Source organism: Rhincodon typus, chromosome 26 (genome assembly GCF_021869965.1).
Source record: "Rhincodon typus isolate 14 chromosome 26, sRhiTyp1.1, whole genome shotgun sequence".
Taxonomy (NCBI): domain Eukaryota; kingdom Metazoa; phylum Chordata; class Chondrichthyes; order Orectolobiformes; family Rhincodontidae; genus Rhincodon; species Rhincodon typus.
This window is the reverse complement of record NC_063357.1, coordinates 4524395-4542252: the sequence shown is the minus strand read 5'-3', so window position 1 is coordinate 4542252 and position 17858 is coordinate 4524395. Positions and strand designations below refer to the sequence as shown.

At 44.0% G+C, this 17858-nt stretch overlaps 1 protein-coding gene and 1 long non-coding RNA gene across 4 annotated transcripts in view; one reads left to right on the top strand and one right to left on the bottom strand.

Annotated features, from left to right (window-relative positions):
• Window positions 1-17858, bottom strand: part of LOC109916784 (T-box transcription factor TBX4) — a 141560-nt gene that overhangs the window by 5469 nt on the left and 118233 nt on the right. For 2 of the 3 annotated variants that reach the window (XM_048612675.1, XM_048612676.1), the window contains exons 7-8: window positions 10095-10207; window positions 3726-3961 (exon numbers count right to left, since the gene is read on the bottom strand). In XM_048612675.1, coding sequence (XP_048468632.1) covers window positions 3726-3961; window positions 10095-10207 — 349 coding nt within the window. The remainder of the gene's footprint in view (window positions 1-3725; window positions 3962-10094; window positions 10208-17858) is intronic. The other variant, XM_048612677.1, reaches the window with a different exon arrangement.
• On the top strand, window positions 3513-10567 carry LOC125486168. The gene is made up of 3 exons (XR_007264855.1): window positions 3513-3616; window positions 7912-8025; window positions 10442-10567. It is a non-coding gene; the product is annotated as an uncharacterized LOC125486168 (long non-coding RNA).

Below are 17858 nucleotides of genomic sequence, written 5' to 3'. Positions count from 1 at the left end.
AACAACAATACAAAATAAGTTCTTAAAAATAAAATCTATTTTAAAAATGTTTCCTTTTATAAATTCTGCCCATCTGCCTCTTTCCCTGTTATCAATATTTAAATTTCTTTATAAGAGTTTCATGATAATCAGGGTAACAAATGGTATCATTGGGAAGTAGAACATTTTGCCATTTCAAAGTGTTTGATACCACTATTCTAACCCATTAATTATTTTTGCTTGTTAAACAAAATAAATAATTGTTTCTTAATCTCCAATTATGATTGTCTTCAAAATTAGATATACAGTTATGTGCCTGTAAATGACTCATTATTTAAGGAATGTGTGAAGGATCAACATTCATCCTTTGAAACTGTTTAACAGAACTGACAAATTATAAGTTATCACTAATCACAAATTATAAGTCTTTTTTTTCTTTATACCTTAACTGTGTTCAGATGTGAGTGGGGTTTTGATAAAAGAAGATTGGGTTTAAATCATAAATATTAATTAGATTACCTGTTGTTTAGCTTTGTCCTGCTAAAGTTGCAATATGAATAATAAATTGTTACTTTTTGTTTAAGTTATAAACATGGTGTCCAAAATCTGCTCCGTATAAAATCTGTAACAATTCAGCAACTTTGAGGTCATTGAATACTTTCATTTCACTGTGTTGCAATCCAGTGATAATGATGATTCAGTTTGCTACCCCTGTGTCATAACAGGAGAGAGAAACAAGAGTTACTGTGTCAAGTTTAAAGACTCTTCTTCAGACCTGAAGGGGCTGGATATAATGCTTTTTATCATGTTGACAAAGCAGGCAGTAATGGTACCTGAGCAAAATACGCAGGGAGTTTAAAGTTGGTAAAGGAGAGATTGAGATTCAAAAGTAGTTGTTAATAATAGGCTTGAAAAGGAGAAAGTAAGTCAAATCTGTTGAAAGCAAATCCAACAAGACACAGGTGGAGGGAGGGAGAGAGGAAGAAGACAGTGTCCATGCTTTGAAAATGTTGAACTCAATATTGAGCCCTGAAGGTTGTGAAGTATTTAAGTGGAAAATGAGGTGCTGATCCTCCAGCTTGTGTTGAACTTCAATGGAGCACTGCAGCAGGTCCAGGACATAAATGTTGGCTTGAGAGCAAGTGTTATATTGAAATTGTAAGCAAAAAGGTTGGAGTTAGTCTATGGACAAAGTGGAGATATTTCACAAAAGTAGTCACCCAGACTGTTTAGTCGCACCGATGTAAAGGAGACTGCATGTGACCAGAGAATACAGTGGACTAGATTGAAAGAAGTACAAGGAAAAAGCTACTTCACCTGAAAGTGTGTCTGGGGCCTTGCAGTGTGATGAAAAATAGAAACCTAGAAGATAGGAGCAGGAGAAGGCCATTTGACCCCTCAAGCCTGTTCTACCATTCAATAAAGTCATGGCTGATCATCGAGCTCAATACCCTTATCGCACCATCCTGCCACATCCCTTGATCGCTTTACTTACAAGACCCAAATCTACCTCCTTCTTGAAAACATATCATGTTATGGTCCCAACCGTTTTCTGTGGTAGTGAATTCTACAGGCTCATCTCTATCTGGGTGAAGAAATTTCTCCTCATCCAGTCTAAAAGGTTTACCCAATTTCCTTGAATGATAACCTGGTTCTGGACTCCCCCACCATAGGGATCATTCTTCCTGCATCTAACCTGTCTAGGTGTGTTAGAACTTGATTGGTTTCATTCTTCTAAACTCCAGTGAATACAATCCTAATAGACTCAATCTCTCCTGGTAGGTCAGTCCTGCCATCCCAGGAATCAATTTGATAAACAGAAGAGGTAAAGGGGCATTTGTTCCAATTTCTGTGATTGCATGGGAAGGTGTCATGGAAGGGTGAGAGAGTTAGGAGAGATCTGTTCCATTTGCTCCACCTCCCCTTTTGTCAGCAGCATAAACGCCACCATCTTCCAGCCCCTTCAGTTCCTAAGAAGAGTCTTTGGACAGAAAACATTAACTCTGTTTCTCTCACCACAGGCACTGCTAGACCTATTGAGTTCCTCCAGTCTGTATTTTATTTTGTAATTTCCTGCCAGCTGGTCCATAAGGCACAGAACTCCTTATGAGAGAGCATTTTGACTGTCTGACCTGCCCTTTCTGCTGGCAACTGCCTAGCACATAGGAATGTGACAAGCAGAACATTATGACAGCACTGTGTCAAAAAAAAGTCACTTTTTAAGAAAACGATGCTAGTTGTCTGTAAAAGAACTGCTTTCCAAGCTGCTGTTTACATTGGCTTATGTTCATCCACTTTTTTTAGGACAACTGGAAGTTTCAGTAATTTATTGCCATCCGTTATCTTCTGTAAGTAGAAACAGAACGTCCAAGTACAGCCCAGAGGCCTGTGCCAGCTCTCCGTTATAAAACACCATCACTGTACAGCTACAAAGACCAAACGTCTCAGCATCAATCAGCACAAGGAATGCTTATCAGTCGGAGCTGTTAATTACTGACAGTCGGCTTGCAGACTACACAGACAGCCTCAGTACATAGATTAATGTGACACATCCCTGACAAGATCGAGCAGCTTTCTCATTCACCTTATCGCTCCGTTTGGTTCCATCCTTACTATAGTCAAACTATGTTTCCTATTAACGTCGGGAGAATCATCACTTCATGTAGACAGAGGCGTTAGTGGGCAGAAACTTCTTATGTGCAAATACGTATAGCGCAGTATTTATTTACACAATGTATAGGAAAGGTAAGATTTGTGGTTTGATAGATTATTGTCGTCGGTGCCACGAGACGATCTTCTCATTTCCAGCAGCAATTACCATTGGCAGGAAATACTTGCCAGGAAAGCAAGCGCCCCGTGGTTTAACCATTTCCCATGCGGAAGGAGGCTGCGATTTCGGAAATACTCCTTACAGTTTGTCAGAGCTACATAAAAATGGTGCGTATAGTGCACTGTGCACTGCGGGCTGTTTAGTTTAAATATTACAGCAGCATATGATTTGTAATCACAAACACGGTGGTGGAGGTGGGTGGGGATTGGTTATATTAGATGTTATCAGTGCTCAGGCAGGAGCTGACAGAGGTGAGATCCGCGCACACATACCCCGTCCTTTCCAAGTTTTCGGTCATGAATGTAGAGTGGAGATTTGATCGAGCAGTGAATCGGGGGCATTTTCCGCAAACCACGCCAGAAGGTGTAATTTCTAAAAAGGTGCAGGATCTGGTATAAACAGACAGCCGGATGAAGTCTTACACTTTCAGGCTGTGGTTCACAGCTTTATTACCTGGTCCTGGGACACACACCCGATGATGGCAGTAAAAGTCAAAACAAAGATTCATACAGAAAGACACAGTATGGTGATTAATAAACAGACGGAGAAAGATTAAAACATAACCGGGTCTTGACGTGTGCGAGGTTTTTGCTACATTTTGATTTACGCTCGCTCGTTTTTGAGTGGAGAACCGTTCACTTTATTTTATTCGGCAGTTACTGACAGTAAATGTTAACGTAACAGAACGGTCCGTCCACAAGAAGGGAAGTTCATCCTGACAGTGATATAAGGTTTGGAGGACAGTGTGTGGGGCGGAGGGTGGACTTTAAACCATCCCGAATAGAGGGGACTCTGTTACTGTTTTGGGTAAGAATAATTGAAAGCATTAGATTGCCTCAGTACAATCTTCTAGCCTTTGCTAAGTTCCGCGGATCAATAATCACTGAATATGCATTTAAACTCAGTCCCCAGTTACCTCTTGGTTTAAAACAGTGATAGATGAGCCCCGAATCTCTCTGCGCCGCAAAGGGACTGAGCGCCAGGTCCTGGGCGCCGGGTGAGCTTAACGGGAGGGGCCCGTTACTGTCGTACGGATAGTGCTGATGAGTCTGCGCTCCGTGCGCTATGCTGCCTTCCATTTTCGGTGTCAACTGGCCATGGTTAGAAATCAGTCTTTGCCTGACAATGCTTTTGGAAATGACCGGATATTCCCTGCGAAGAAAAAAGGCACCGGAAGATTTTTGTATTTATACCAGCTGTAGCATTACAGAGGGGAGTCAGGGCCAACAGATGGGGGAGGTAATTAGATTAGAGGGCCCACAGATAAGGTTTTAAATAAACTGTTTCACTGCAGTGCATACCCAGAACTTCTGCGAAGCATAACTGAGGAACTAAAACAGTGTCTCTGGTGGGAGGATGGAATCAGTCTAACCATTTTACATGGGAACTTTCAAAGCGTTGACGCATAAGTGTGACAAAAACTGAGGATAGGAAGTAAGATTCTTAACTAGGAAGGCGACCTGGAAGAAGGTACACAGCGGTGTTCCTGCGGGAGCCGTTCTAAGACCACAGCTTTTATCGGAATATATTAATAGCTCCGACTTGGGTGTACAATACGTGGCACAATTTCAAATGTTGCAGGTGACAGAACTTGGAAATCCTGTGAACTGTGAGGAGGATAATGATCAATGTCAAGGTTACACAGGGAGATTGGTGGCAAGGGCCTTCATATTGGAATTAGGTGCAGAACAGTATGAAGTGATGGCAAGATGGATACAGAACTGGCTTAGTCATAGGGGACAGAGGGTAGCGGTGGAAGGATGCTTTTCAGAATGAGGGCTGTGACTAGTGGAGTTCTGGGACCTCTGTTGTTCATGGTCTACATAAATGATTTGGAGGAAAACGTAGCTGGTCTAATTAGTAAGTTTGCAGATGGAGTTTAATCTGGACAAATGTGAGATGATGCATTTAGGACGGTCAAGTGCAGGTGGAAGTTATACAGTGAATGGCAAAACACTTAGGAATATTGATATTCAGAGGGATCTGGGTGTGCAGGTCCACAGATCATTGAGGGTAGCAGCTCAGCTTTTTAGAGCTTTAGTTAGGCCACACTTGGAATATTGTGTACAGTTCTGGTCACCACACTATCAGAAAGATATGAATGCTTTGGAGAGGGTTCAGAAAAGGTTTACCAGGATGTTGCCTGGTATGGGGGAAGAAAGGTTAGATAGACTGGGTTTGTTTTCACTGGAATGCAGGAAGGTTGAGGGGCGACCTGATAGAAGGTTATAAGATTGTCAATGGCATGGATAGAGTGGAAAGTGTGAGGTTTCTTCCTAGGGTGGAGGGGCAAAATGTGTCGGTGCAAGGCGCACCTCTGCTGTGTTGTTCTTTGTTTTTTGTTCTTTTGACACATTTGATCGGAAGAATGAGGAAAAGGCAATAGAAGGTAAAGGCTGCAATTCTCCAGGGATTGCAGCAACCGAGACTGTTCATACACACGCCGGTGAATGTGGCTGTGTAGGTTAAAAAAAAAGTTAACAAGGCATCTAGAATGCTTAACATTATGGACAGAAACACTGACTTCAAAGCAAGGAAGTTATAACAAATCAGAGATAGTAGGAACTGCAGACGCTGGAGAATCCGAGACAACAAGGTGCAGGGCTGGATGAACACAGCAGGCCAAGCAGCATCATAGGAGCAGAGAGGCTGACGTTTCGGGCCTAGACCCTTCATCAGAAAAGGGGGAGGGGAAGGGGGTTTTGAAATAAATAGGGAGAGAGTAGGAGGCGGATAGAAGAGGGATAGAGGAGAGGATAGGTGGAGAGGAAACAAACAGGTCGAAGAGGCGGGGATGGGGCCAGGAAAGGTGAGTGTAGGTAAGGAGTTAGGAAGGGGATAGGTCAGTCCAGGGAGGACGGACAGGTCAAGGGGGCGGGATGAGGTTGGTCGGTAGGAGATGGAGGTGCGGCTTGAGGTGGGAGGAGGAAGAAGAGGTTAGGGAGGCAGGGACGAGCTGGACTGGTTTTGGGATGCGGTGGGGGGAGGGGAGATTTTGAAACTTGTGAAATCCACATTGATACCATTGGGCTGCAGGGTTCCCAAGCGGAATATGAGTTGCTGTTCCTGCAACCTTCGGGTGGCATCGTTGTGGCACTGCAGGAGGCCCAGGATGGACATGTCGTCTGAGGAATGGGAGGGGGAGTTGAAATGGTTCGCGACTGGGAGGTGCAGTTGTTTGTTGCGAACCGAGCGTAAGTGTTCTGCAAAGCGGTCCCCGAGTCTCCGCTTGGTTTCCCCGATGTAGAGGAAGCCACACCGGGTACAGCGGATGCAGTATACCACATTGGCAGATGTGCAGGTGAACATCTGCTTGATGTGGAAAGTCTTCTTGGGGCCTGGGATGGGGGTGAGGGAGGAGGTATGGGGGCAGGTGTAGCACTTCCTGCGGTTGCAGGGAAAAGTGCCGGGTGTGGTGGAGCTGGAGGGGAGTGTGGAGCGGACAAGGGAGTCACGGAGAGAGTTGTCCCTCCGGAAAGCAGATAAAGGTGGGGAGGGAAAGATGTCTTTGGTGGTGGGGTCGGATTGCAGATGGCGGAAGTGTCGGAGGATGATGCGTTGGATCCGGAGGTTGGTGGGGTGGTACGTGAGGACGAGGGGGATTCTTTTTTGGTTTTTATTGCGTGGACGGGGTGTGAGGGATGAGGTGCGGGAGATGTGGGAGACACGGTTGAGGGCGTTCTCGACCACCGAGGAGGGGAAGTTACGGTCCTTGAAAAACGAGGACAACTGAGATGTACGGGAGTGGAATGCCTCATCCTGGGAGCAGATGCGGCGGAGGCGAAGGAATTGGGAATAGGGGATAGCATTTTTGCAGGAAGGTGGGTGGGAGAAGGAGTATTCTAGGTAGCTGTGGGAGTCGGTGGGCTTGAAATGAATATCGGTTTCTAGGTGGTTGCCCGATATGGAGACAGAGAGGTCCAGGAAGGGGAGAGAGGTGTTAGAGATGGTCCAGGTAAACTTAAGGTTGGGGTGGAAGGTGTTAGTGAAGTGTATGAACTGTTCGAGCTCCTCGTGGGAGCACGAGGCGGCGCCGATACAGTCATCAATGTAACGGAGGAAGAGGTGGGGTTTAGGGCCGGTGTAGGTACGGAAGAGGGATTGTTCCACGTAACCTACAAAGAGGCAGGCGTAGCTTGGGCCCATGCGGGTACCCATGGCTACCCCCTTTGTCTGTAGGCAGTTATAACAAATCCTCACTTGTGTCTGCTTCACCTGCAACATTGGTCGTGATTTTTGGCCGCTACACATTAGAAAGGATCTGAAAGCTTTAAAGGAAAGGCAGACAGGATTTACCAGAACGGTTCCAGAGATTAGGGATAACAAGGTGTAGAGCTGGATGAACACAGCAGGCCAAGCAGCATCATAGGAGCCTGCTGTGTTCATCCAGCTCTAGCCTTCCTGCTCCTCTGATGCTGCTTGGCCTGCCGTGTTCATCCAGCTCTACACCTTGTTATCTCAGCTTCTCCAGCATCTGCAGTTTCTACTATCCCAAAGATTAGGGACTTCAGCCAAGAGGACAGACTGAAGTTGTTCTCAGAGAAATTATACCATACACAAGAGGCCCATCGGGGCTGCACCGCCGAAGCTGATTTGAGTCTGTATTAATCTTGAATGCTACGACATTTCAAGGGCTCATCCAGATGCTTTTCAAAAGTTGAGGTTTTCCGCCTCAACTCCCCTCCCAGACAGTGCATTCCAGGCTCCCACCACCCTCTGCGTGAAATGAAATTTCCTCAAGTCCCCTTTAAGCCTTTCACCTTAAAGCTTGTCCCCTTGTTACTGACACTTCAGCGGGGGGTGGGGTGGGGTGGAGGGGGCTGCCATCTGTCGACTCTGTCCATATCCCTCTTAATCTTGTACACCTCAATCAGAGCATGAGGAGCATGGAAAAGGAGGGCAGAAAACAGCTCAGTTGGAACCGAAGATCTAGAGGTTATTTACTGAAGGGCTCTGGAGAGATTAAGCGGACAGAAACGGTTTCTTTTGGCAGCGGGGCGGTGTAGAATATGATGGGTGGGTAGAAAGCAGCTGTTCCCTTTAGTTCAAGGGTCAATAAACCGAGGACACACACTTTAAGGTGAAACTGTTCCTTTTTGCAGCGGGGCGGAGAATCAGAGGACCGAAAGAACCAAAGGAAATGCAGCAAGCGGTTTGAATCTGGAAGGCACTGCCTGAGACGGTGGTGGTGAAATGCGCAACTGAAGCTTTAAAAGGTGAGTTGAACAAGCGCCTGAAGATTAAAATGTGCAGGTCAGAGGCGGGGGAACGGACTCGATGCATTTCTCTTACAGAGAGTCTGTATGGACTCGACTACCCGTGAGTGACCTCCTTCTGTCCTATGGTTCTAAATTTAGACGTTGCAATTTTAATAAAGGGTAGATTTCAAAATCTGGGACAAGTCTAAGCTTGGTTCTTCACAGAGGCAGAGCGACATCTGTAACTATTAGAAACACCCGCCTGGCATTTCCACATCGCAGAGGAATAGCCCCTTCTGTCCTCTCCCATTTCACCCTCATTTTAAATGCAAACCATTTTGACCAAAAGTTAGTTTATTTTAAGGAAATAAACTTGTCACCAGAGTGCCCCTTAGAATCAAAGGGGAATTGAAGAATTCACATTTATATCTAGTTAAATTACATAAAGATACAACACAGAAAACATGTTCTGAAGAAGGGTCACTGGACTGGAAACATTAACTTTGTTTTTCTGATGCTGCCAGTCCTGTTGAGTTTTCTCCAGCAATTTCTGATGTTGTTACGGAAACCAGGCCATTCGACTGAAGCAATTCATGATGTTTAACCTCCGGGAGAGCAAATGCCCCTCATCACCTATCTCCATTCTGTACTTTCCTTCATCCCCTCATCCTCCGCGCAACTGTCAGATCAAGGGTTGAGTCTTGGCCATTCTTGTGCAATTATTGATCCTAAAAAGTAAATTCTACAAGCTCCTTTAGTTTCCTTACTCACATTTAACTTTGTACCCTAACCTCGCAATCTAGGCTTACAGTGACTGGAAAACCGCTTTCCATCTGCCCTGTCATACCCTTTAGTGACGTGTAATCTTCTCAGACAAATGTTCCAAAGTGTATTTTGTTTTGTTTTGAAATGTCCTCAAAAATGGAACTATCCCAATAAATCTGCCTTATACTGTCTCTGAAGTCTCAAGGTCCTTCCCAAAAGTGCCCATCTCAATAATGCACATGGTATTCCAATTGAGATATTATTTAGTATCGACCTTGGTTTGTCATTTCTGCTGGACTGTTATGTTCTATGTTTGAGATAAATTCTAGGATTCTCTTACCTGTTTGCTGTAACAGTTTAAACAACCTAATGCTGGTGGAAATTAGATTTTATATTTGGATGCTGAAAATGTAATTGAGTAAAGGGAGTGGAAGAACAGTTTTCCACAACCTGAGTTCAGGGATTGTCAAATTCACTTGATCTTCAACATCGAGTTTACTTCAATGGAAGGCTTCAAACTGCCTCCATCACCACCATCTCCACAAGGGCAACTAGGGACGGGCAATAAATACTGCCCAGTCAGCGACCATCACGGTCTGGGTGTGATGCTCTTCGGAGGGTCAGCGTGGACTCGGTGGGCCGAATGGCCTGCTTCCACACCGCAGGGGTGCTATGGTTCTAACCGCCTCCCACGAAGAATAAGTAAAAGAATGGAATAGTAACAACAGTGCATTACCCCACGTTGATTGACGGAATTCTACCCGCCCTGTTTGGATTTTTAATCAATCAAGCAGTCATGGGGACCAGGCAGCAAAGTGGAGTTGAGGATGATTAGATCAGCCATGATCTCATTGAAAGGCGGAGCGGGAATGAATGGGATACTTCTGCTCCGATTCCTGATGGTCTTTAAGCCCATTCCCACATTTTAGCAACGGCCCGTTTGAAGGTTCCTTTGGTTTCCGTCCTATTTTCTGATTCAAAACACTCAGTGCACGTCGTGAAAAAAAAAACGGTATTTCCCACCGAAAAATTCTAGACTGTTCTCCCTCTCTCTCTAACTTCCCAGCTCAAGTCAAGGAAAAGACCGACATCCCATGGCCGGAAATGAGCTTTTTTGATGAAAGGGGGAGGAGCAAATTACTGCAGTTACTGGAATCTGTACTAAAACAAAAAAAATACAGGAGATCACATCCACGGATGCTGTCTGACCTGCTGTGATCTCCAGCACTTTTTATTTTCAGTGTTGAAAGAGAGAACCCGCCAGAGAAGATTTCATGAAATCAAAACACAGCCAATTCAGTCATTGAAATGAAATGGAGTACCTGCATGTTTGTTGCATAACGTACCTCTGTAACCGAGATACGCGCAGATCACTGTCATCTCCCCCTCGAAATCCTTTCGCAAAGGGGTTGTTTTCAATTTTGAGCTGGGTAATCTGTAAAGAGAATGCACAATATTTATCGAATCAGAGATAGTAGGAACTGCAGATGCTGGAGAATCCGAGACCCTGCTGTGTTCATCCAGCCCTGCACCTTGTTGTCGCACAATATTTATATTAATTTTCTCTTTATCAGATTATTTTAGCTTCTGTTTGTCACCCAACAAACATCGAACGCGGTGCTTGTTCTCCGCTTTTTTTTAAGAAAAGGTTTTCTCCCCTTCCTTTCAGAGTGCAACACTATTACCGTCACCTGATTCTGCCGTGAGGTGTGTGTGTCAAAACATCTCCTTCAGTGACAGGCCCCTGGTTACTTAGCCCTTAGACCATTGTTTAAATTACAGCTGCCGCCTGAGACAATGAGCGCGAACAAGAGAAACTGACTGCACCTGAAGCATTGTGAGGCAGATATTTTTCAACAATTTTTTCTGAGTCTTTCGAGGGCAGAGGCGCTGCCCATTCCAAAAGCGGGAAGATTGGGAGGTGAATTGGAAACTGTTCTCCTTATTCCTGAAATGACTATTTCATACTCCTACTCAACAAAGTGCTTCCGTTTTGGAAAATAAGATGTCTTCACAACAGATTTAGAACACGATAACAGGATCATCATGAAAATGTCGGAGTTCTGATTCCATTACACCCAGGTCAGTAAGTGGGCGCAGGAGCTCAGAACCTGAGATGAAGGATGTGTCCAGATGGCGGTGAGCTAAAGGTCCAAAAATTCCTGACTCCACAGCAGTTACTCGCTCGGTTTATAGCAATTTATCTGAAATTCCAATTCAGTTTGTTTTAATCAGAGTGAAATAAGAGCTGTATAATGTTGTGAACTATTTCAAACCAACAACGATCAATTTAATCCCAGATCGTAACATAAAACAAACAACTGCGGATGTTGACGATCTGAAACAAAAACAGCAAGTGGAGAAACTCAGGACTTACAGCATCTGTGGAGAGACACACAGGGCTAGCGTTTCGAATCCCTTCTTCAGAACTGTTCTTAAATGTTAGAAGTTGCTGTATTTTGATTTTGTGAATCTTCTGGACAGTTCTGAAGAGGGGTCCACTGGACCCGAAACATTCACTCTGTTTCTCTCCCCACAGATGTTGCCAGAGCTGCTGAGTTTCTCCAGCAATTTCTGTTCTTGTTTCATCTCAGATCACCCCGGATGTGATCATGTCCAAATTCCTTTTCCTTCACTGCAGTTAAAGAAAGGTCATTCCTATAAGGATTTGTGCATTTCTTTTAGTATTAATCTTAAGCAATAAGGAAGTGATACAACAGTCTCTAGGCGTATTTGTCTCACAATAAGGCCCCTGCTAATTTACCTTACTCCCTAATCGAACGGGGATCTCTCTGCACTTCCTCCCCACTGTTGTCTGTTAAATGGCTGAGCGAAATAAAATGTAGCATTTGGAAGAAGTTTTGCTTAGTGACAGACTATCGATCAGCACTGCCGCAAACTGTTCTTCTCAGGGTCTCAGCACCCAAATTTATATTATCACATTTACTAACACTACATCATCCACAGGCCTTTCAAAATTACTTTCGCAACAGAAACAGTGATCTTTTTAAATAATGACAAAAAGCCATCCAATAAATGCTAATTTGACTTTCACTTTCTCCATTAAAATTTGATTGTTTACTGAGAATTCAAGGTAGATGATTTAGGATGGAGATGAGGAGACATATCTCCACCCAAAGAGTGGTGAGCCTGTGGAATTCATTACCACAGGAAGTAGTTGATGCCAAAACATTGAATGTATTGAAGAGGCGGCTAGATATAGCACTTGGGGTGAATGGGATCAAAGGTTATGGGGAGAAAGCAGGATTAGGCTATTGAGTTGGACGATCAGCCATGATTGTCATGAATGGCAGAGCAGGCTCGAAGGGCTAAATGGCCTCCTCCTGTTCCTATCTTCTACGCTTCTAACTGTCTTTCTCCCCCAGAGACTAACAGCAGTTTCCATAAGCAGAACCTGTTACCTAAAAGATCCAGGAACTGTACTGGATTTTGCACCAAGTCCTTGCACAGGCCTATCCAAACTGACTTAAGAATTGGCTCATGGTTTAACATTATCCCTTAGCACACCATCAGAACTCTTTGCTCTTGACATAATCACACTAGGGTTTCCAAACTAAGATGACAATGACCTTAATCATGCAGCAGCCTCTGATGTCCTTGTTAATCTGCCATTAAAACTGAGCAATGGTGAGAGTTGGGAATACTTCCCTTTCTCAGTCCAGCGGAATTTCAGGCGAAGGTTTGGGCTCAATGCCTGACCCTATGTTTCACTATTAACAGCCCAGCTGCACGGGGTGCTGGTACTTGCCTGAGCCAGTGTTAACAAAAAAGGGGCTTCCTGTCAGATTTCCAATTCAAAGGCGGGATTTCCCATAGAGGGCGAAGTCTTGGTGGGAATGGGTGAATCTTTGAAGATGTTTCTGCCACAGATACACACCAGCCCCATCCCGTGGTGGCAGAGGAGGCAGTAGCAATGCACCAAAGGGCTTCAGCAGCATCAATCTCAGGCAGACTGGCCCTCTGCCCTTTTGCTTAGGAAAGGGGAGGGCTCACATTTCTGACAGGAGATTGCGACTAAGGCTCCTTCCATTCTGACGGTTCCTTCCAAGTGCAGATGGTCAGGAACATGTAAATCCGAGTGAGCAAGCAGCCAACTACTGCACGCTGACCCACAGGCACTTCGCCAGCTGCTGGCAAACACTAAGTGTAAGGTTAGGGTTGCCCAGAGGGTACAATGCCAGATAGCTGGGTGATAAAGGTACCATCTGGATTGGGTGCCAGCTGGGTAGATGGGGCAGGATGCCAAGAAGTAACGTGCCACAGTGCAAGATGACATGGAAGCCACGCAACTGATGCAGTATCTAGGGTAGGATCAGGCAGGGCAAATCAGGTCTGGATAAGGGAGGGGTAGGTGGCAGATCCCGGCTGGGGGATGTGGATTGGGCCTGGAGCAGGGGAAGGGGATGGGGGAAGTGGGGAGCAGCAGCTTCCAGGAGATGGGGGGGGGGATGCAGTCACATACAGATACAGGAAGGGGAGAGGAGGGGGAATGAGCTTGGGACAGGAGAATGAGGGAATGGGTCTGGGGTTGGGGTGTGAAGGGATTGGATCCAGAGCAGGGGTAGGGGATGGCTCTGGAGTGGCAGAAGAAGGGATTCTCCTGGGGATTCAAGTCTGGAACAGGGGAAGGGGGCAGGGAGAGTGGGTTTAGGCAGGGGAGAAAGGGGTTAGCAGGTTGAGAGAGAAAAGGGGACAGTGGGTCTGGAGACATTTTGCGGGGCATGTATCCTGGGAGGTGTTTGGGAGGATTAAGGAGTCTGGAGGAGATGTAGCTGGGGTATCTGATATAAATATTTACTTGGTTCAGCCACTTTTGGAATACGGCATTCAATTCTGGTCACCCTGCTATAGGAAAGATGTTGTTAAACTTGAAAGAGTTCAGAAAAGATTTATAAGGATGTTGCCAGGGTTGGAGGGCTTGAGCTATAGGGAGGGGCTCAATAGACTGGAGCTATTTTCTCTGGAGGGTCGGAGGCTGAGGGGTGACCTTATTGAGGTTTATAAAATCACGACGGCATGAATAGGGTAAATAGACAAGGTCTTTTCCCTGGGGTGAGGGAATCCAAAACTACAGGGTATAGGTTTAAGGTGAGAGGGGAAAGATTTAAAAGGGACCTAAGGGGCAACATTTTCATGCAGAGAGTGGGGCATGTATGGAATAAGCTGCCAAGGGAAGTGGTGGAGGCTGGTATAATTACAACATTTAAAAGACATCTGGATGGGTATATGAATAGGAAGGGTTTAGAGAGATATGGGCCAAATGTTGGCAAATGGGACTAGATTAATTTAGGATTTCTGGTCGGCATGGATGAGTTGGACCAAAGGGTCTGTTTCCATGCTGTATTCTATGACTCTAATTCTCCAATTTAATTGGATACTTTCAGAGGATTTCAGGTGTAGGGAAATTACTTGGTGGAATATTTAATTTCCCAGGCAATTCCTCCAGAGTCTATAATGATAGAGATTTTGCAGAGTCTCTATATAAATCTCCTTCCGCTGGATTAATATCTGCCTGGCCATCAGGAAATCCAGGCCATTGTGTTACTTATGGCCTAGTTGGCATCTGCCTTAAAGAGGCTCTAGGCTCAGTTCCCACTTGAGGAAAGGAGCACAAAAGGAAGGTTGGAGTTGCTGTCTTTGAGATGGGATATTAAACCATCTGGTCTGCTTGAATGGACGTAAAACATCATCTGGTATTCTTTTGAAGACCCTTAATTAACATAGAAACAGTCTATCTGATCATTATCACATTGTAGGACTTTTTTTACATTCACTCGCCGGACGTGGGTGTTGCTGATTGGCCAGCATTTTATTGCCCCCATCCTAGTCGCACTTGAAAAGATTGCAGTGAGCTGCCTTCTTGAACCGCTGCAGTCCATGTGCTGTTGGTTGACCCACAGTGTCATTAGGGAGGGAATTCCAGGATTTCTGACAATTCACCAAAAGTTAATAAAATTCCCAACGTAGAGAACAGCTGAATCCAATAAGACCTAGATTGTGTGTCAGAGATAAATGGCAGCTGTAGAAAAATCCATCAGCAATATCTCCATCTGATCCAAGAGGAGGTCTGTCAATCAAATGCTCGTATCCTTCGTGAAGCCTGCCCGAAAATGTTCATGCCAAACACCTGCAAAATCCATTTCATGGAATGGATTCTGTGTCCAGGTCTCTGAAAACTTATTCACATAAGAACCTTTCTTTCTACTCTCAAAAGACCATTGTCCCTGGGAGGATGAGGAAAATGTCTTACAGACATTTGACAGCTCTTCAAAGCAGTAACCTTAATGACTGGGAGGAGATTATTACCAATCATTCAGAATGGTGACAATGTGTCTACCAGGTTACATCAATGCTTTGATTCCAAATGCCATAATGATTAGAAAGATTGACTGCAGTGAAGAAAAAAGGAAGTAAATTTTGAACTTCAAGTCCCGTTACCCCTTGGGTCATAGTGCTCCTTCTGCCCAAAGGTAAGCATATTGAGAATCAACCCGTTCAGTCGCATGAAGCCCCACGGCAGAAACTTGCAACCTCGAAGACTTTAAGGGACAGGTGTGGTTGTGGGAACTTGCTGAGTGTGAAGTGACTGCTGCATTTACAACCTTACAATGGTCAACCACACTGTGGAATAGTTCATTGGCTACAAAGTACTTTGAACTCTCTGGTGGTTGTGAAAAGTGCTCTGCAAATGCAATTCTTGTTTGTATGGCAGCTAAGCAGAACAAGTGGATGTTTGACTTATCTATGCATGCATAAAATCCAGGAATTGTACAGAAGACTGGCTTCTGATTGAACAGTGCTAAACATTGTCCAAATTCTAGAAAAGGACTTGCAGTACATTAAAGTCCAGAGAAGGAAAGAGAAAAGAACCAATTTCTACTATTGAGTGTTTTTCCAATGGTGTATGTTCAATTCCTAGTACCAAGGAATCTTCCAAATTTAATCGCTGGAGACAGGTTAATAATTACAGGTAAACTATTAATGAGAAACAATGCAACATATTAAACTGGTATTATGATATTATTCAATGCTTGCTGGTTGCATTTTGCATATGACATCAACACTGTCATGGTAGCACAATAATCATTGTGTTCAATAAACCATAGATTTGTTTACACCTATATCCATTATTTTGGTATCAATTTCTCCTTTTAGTAACAGTCTTTCCTCAAAAATATAATATGCCCCATTACGGTGTTAATTTAATTGAGAAATTATGATATTATTCCCAAGCAGTGTGGGTCCTAATTTACAATGATGGCAAACACTCTCAATGGAACCAAGACATGCTGAGTCTGCCAGAGGGCATTATTTCATTTGAATTTTATTTTTGGCAGAATAGAAGCGAGTCATAAAGAAGTTGCAGTTTTATTTCTGTAGTTACTTTGTCATAATTGCTAATCCAACATATTTATTAAAAATATAATTTGGAAAGATATGCTGTGGTTTATTTACTGGTACATACATGCCTCGGAGGAAGTGCAACAAAAGTTCACTAAGCTGATTCCTAATAGGACAGGATTGCTGTCTGGGGAGAGATTTATATTCTGCATGTATTTCCTGTAATTTAGAAAAAAATGAAATTACCTAATTGACCCCAGGTTTTTGGTTGCCTGTCCTAATATCTCCTCAAATGGCTCCATGTTAAACATTGTCTGAGAATTCTCTGGTGAAGCCCCCCTTAATAAAGTGCTGCATCATTTCAAATTGGGATTGAACCAAACTGTTGTGTTGCCAATTAATGGTCTTAGTTTTAAAATTGGTGGGGCAAGAAACTGTCCTGTTGGCCTTTAGTCCAAACCCAGCTGGTTGGGAATATTTCAGTAAATTCTGTAATGGTGTCTGAAAGTGTTGGAGAGTCATTTTGCCTTTTTATGCCAGATATGATCATTGCTATACATCTCTGTCTTACCCTCTACTATCTCACAGAAGAGTCAGAAGATCAAATGGAAAATGTTTTCCACTTGTGTAGGGCAAAACAGTAAAATTCTTGGCACCAGTCTGTGCTGTCCTATGTCAGGGAGCAATGATCTGCACACTCATCTTCCGATACCTCTGTGAACTATTGTCCTCTGACCCTGATTTACAAACAATTAGGAAACCATTTTGTGCCACACAATGACCCTTTAACTAATCACTGTCAGCACTTTGGTATTGGCACGATTAAAAGGACGAGACACGTTTGATAATGGAGCCAGCCCTTTATTTTATGGATATAGATTGAATATCAAAATGGTCTGAGAAAGGGATAGTGCTGTGCTGACTGGATGATGCAGGTATACACATCTGCATTATTTGACTGGAGTCCACTGATTCGTAGAGTCATACAGCATGGAAACAGACTCTTTGGTCCAACCAGTCCACGCCAGCTGTAATCCCAAACTCAACTAGTCCCACCTGCCTGAGCTTGGCCCATAACCCTCCAAACATTTCCCATTTGTGTACTTATCTAAATATCTTCTAAACATTGTAACTATTCATCACTTCCTCTGGAAGTTCATTTCACTCACGAACCACTCTCAGTGCAAAATAATTATTCCTCATGTCTTCTTTAAATCTTTCTCTTCTCACCTTAAGAACATGCCCCCTAGCCTTGAAATCCCCCACCCTCAGGAAAAGACACCTGCCATTCACCTTGTCTATACCTCTCATGGTTTTATAAACCTCTATAAAGGTCACCCTCAACCTCCTATGCTCCAGTGGAAAAAGTTCCAGCCTATCCAACCTCTCTGTATAACTGAAATCCTTCAAAACCTCCAATGGTTGGTTTCTGTGCTGTTTCTTATCCATATTCAACAGGCATTATACCACTGCATGCTCCTTTGCCTTCCACCTGTGAAATACACGGGATGCTGGCCCCAGACTGGGCACTTCCCATTTTGGGGGTGGGAAGGTAATAAAGTCATCAGACTTAAAGACACAAAATTTGTGTCAATTTCACCAGAGCCAAGCAAGGTTCCACATGTTCACCAAAAGCCACAAAATACATTTTCAGATTCACTAAGATGGCAAGATTTGTTTTGATTTAGACTTGATTCTGAACTATCGATTGCAATGAATCCATT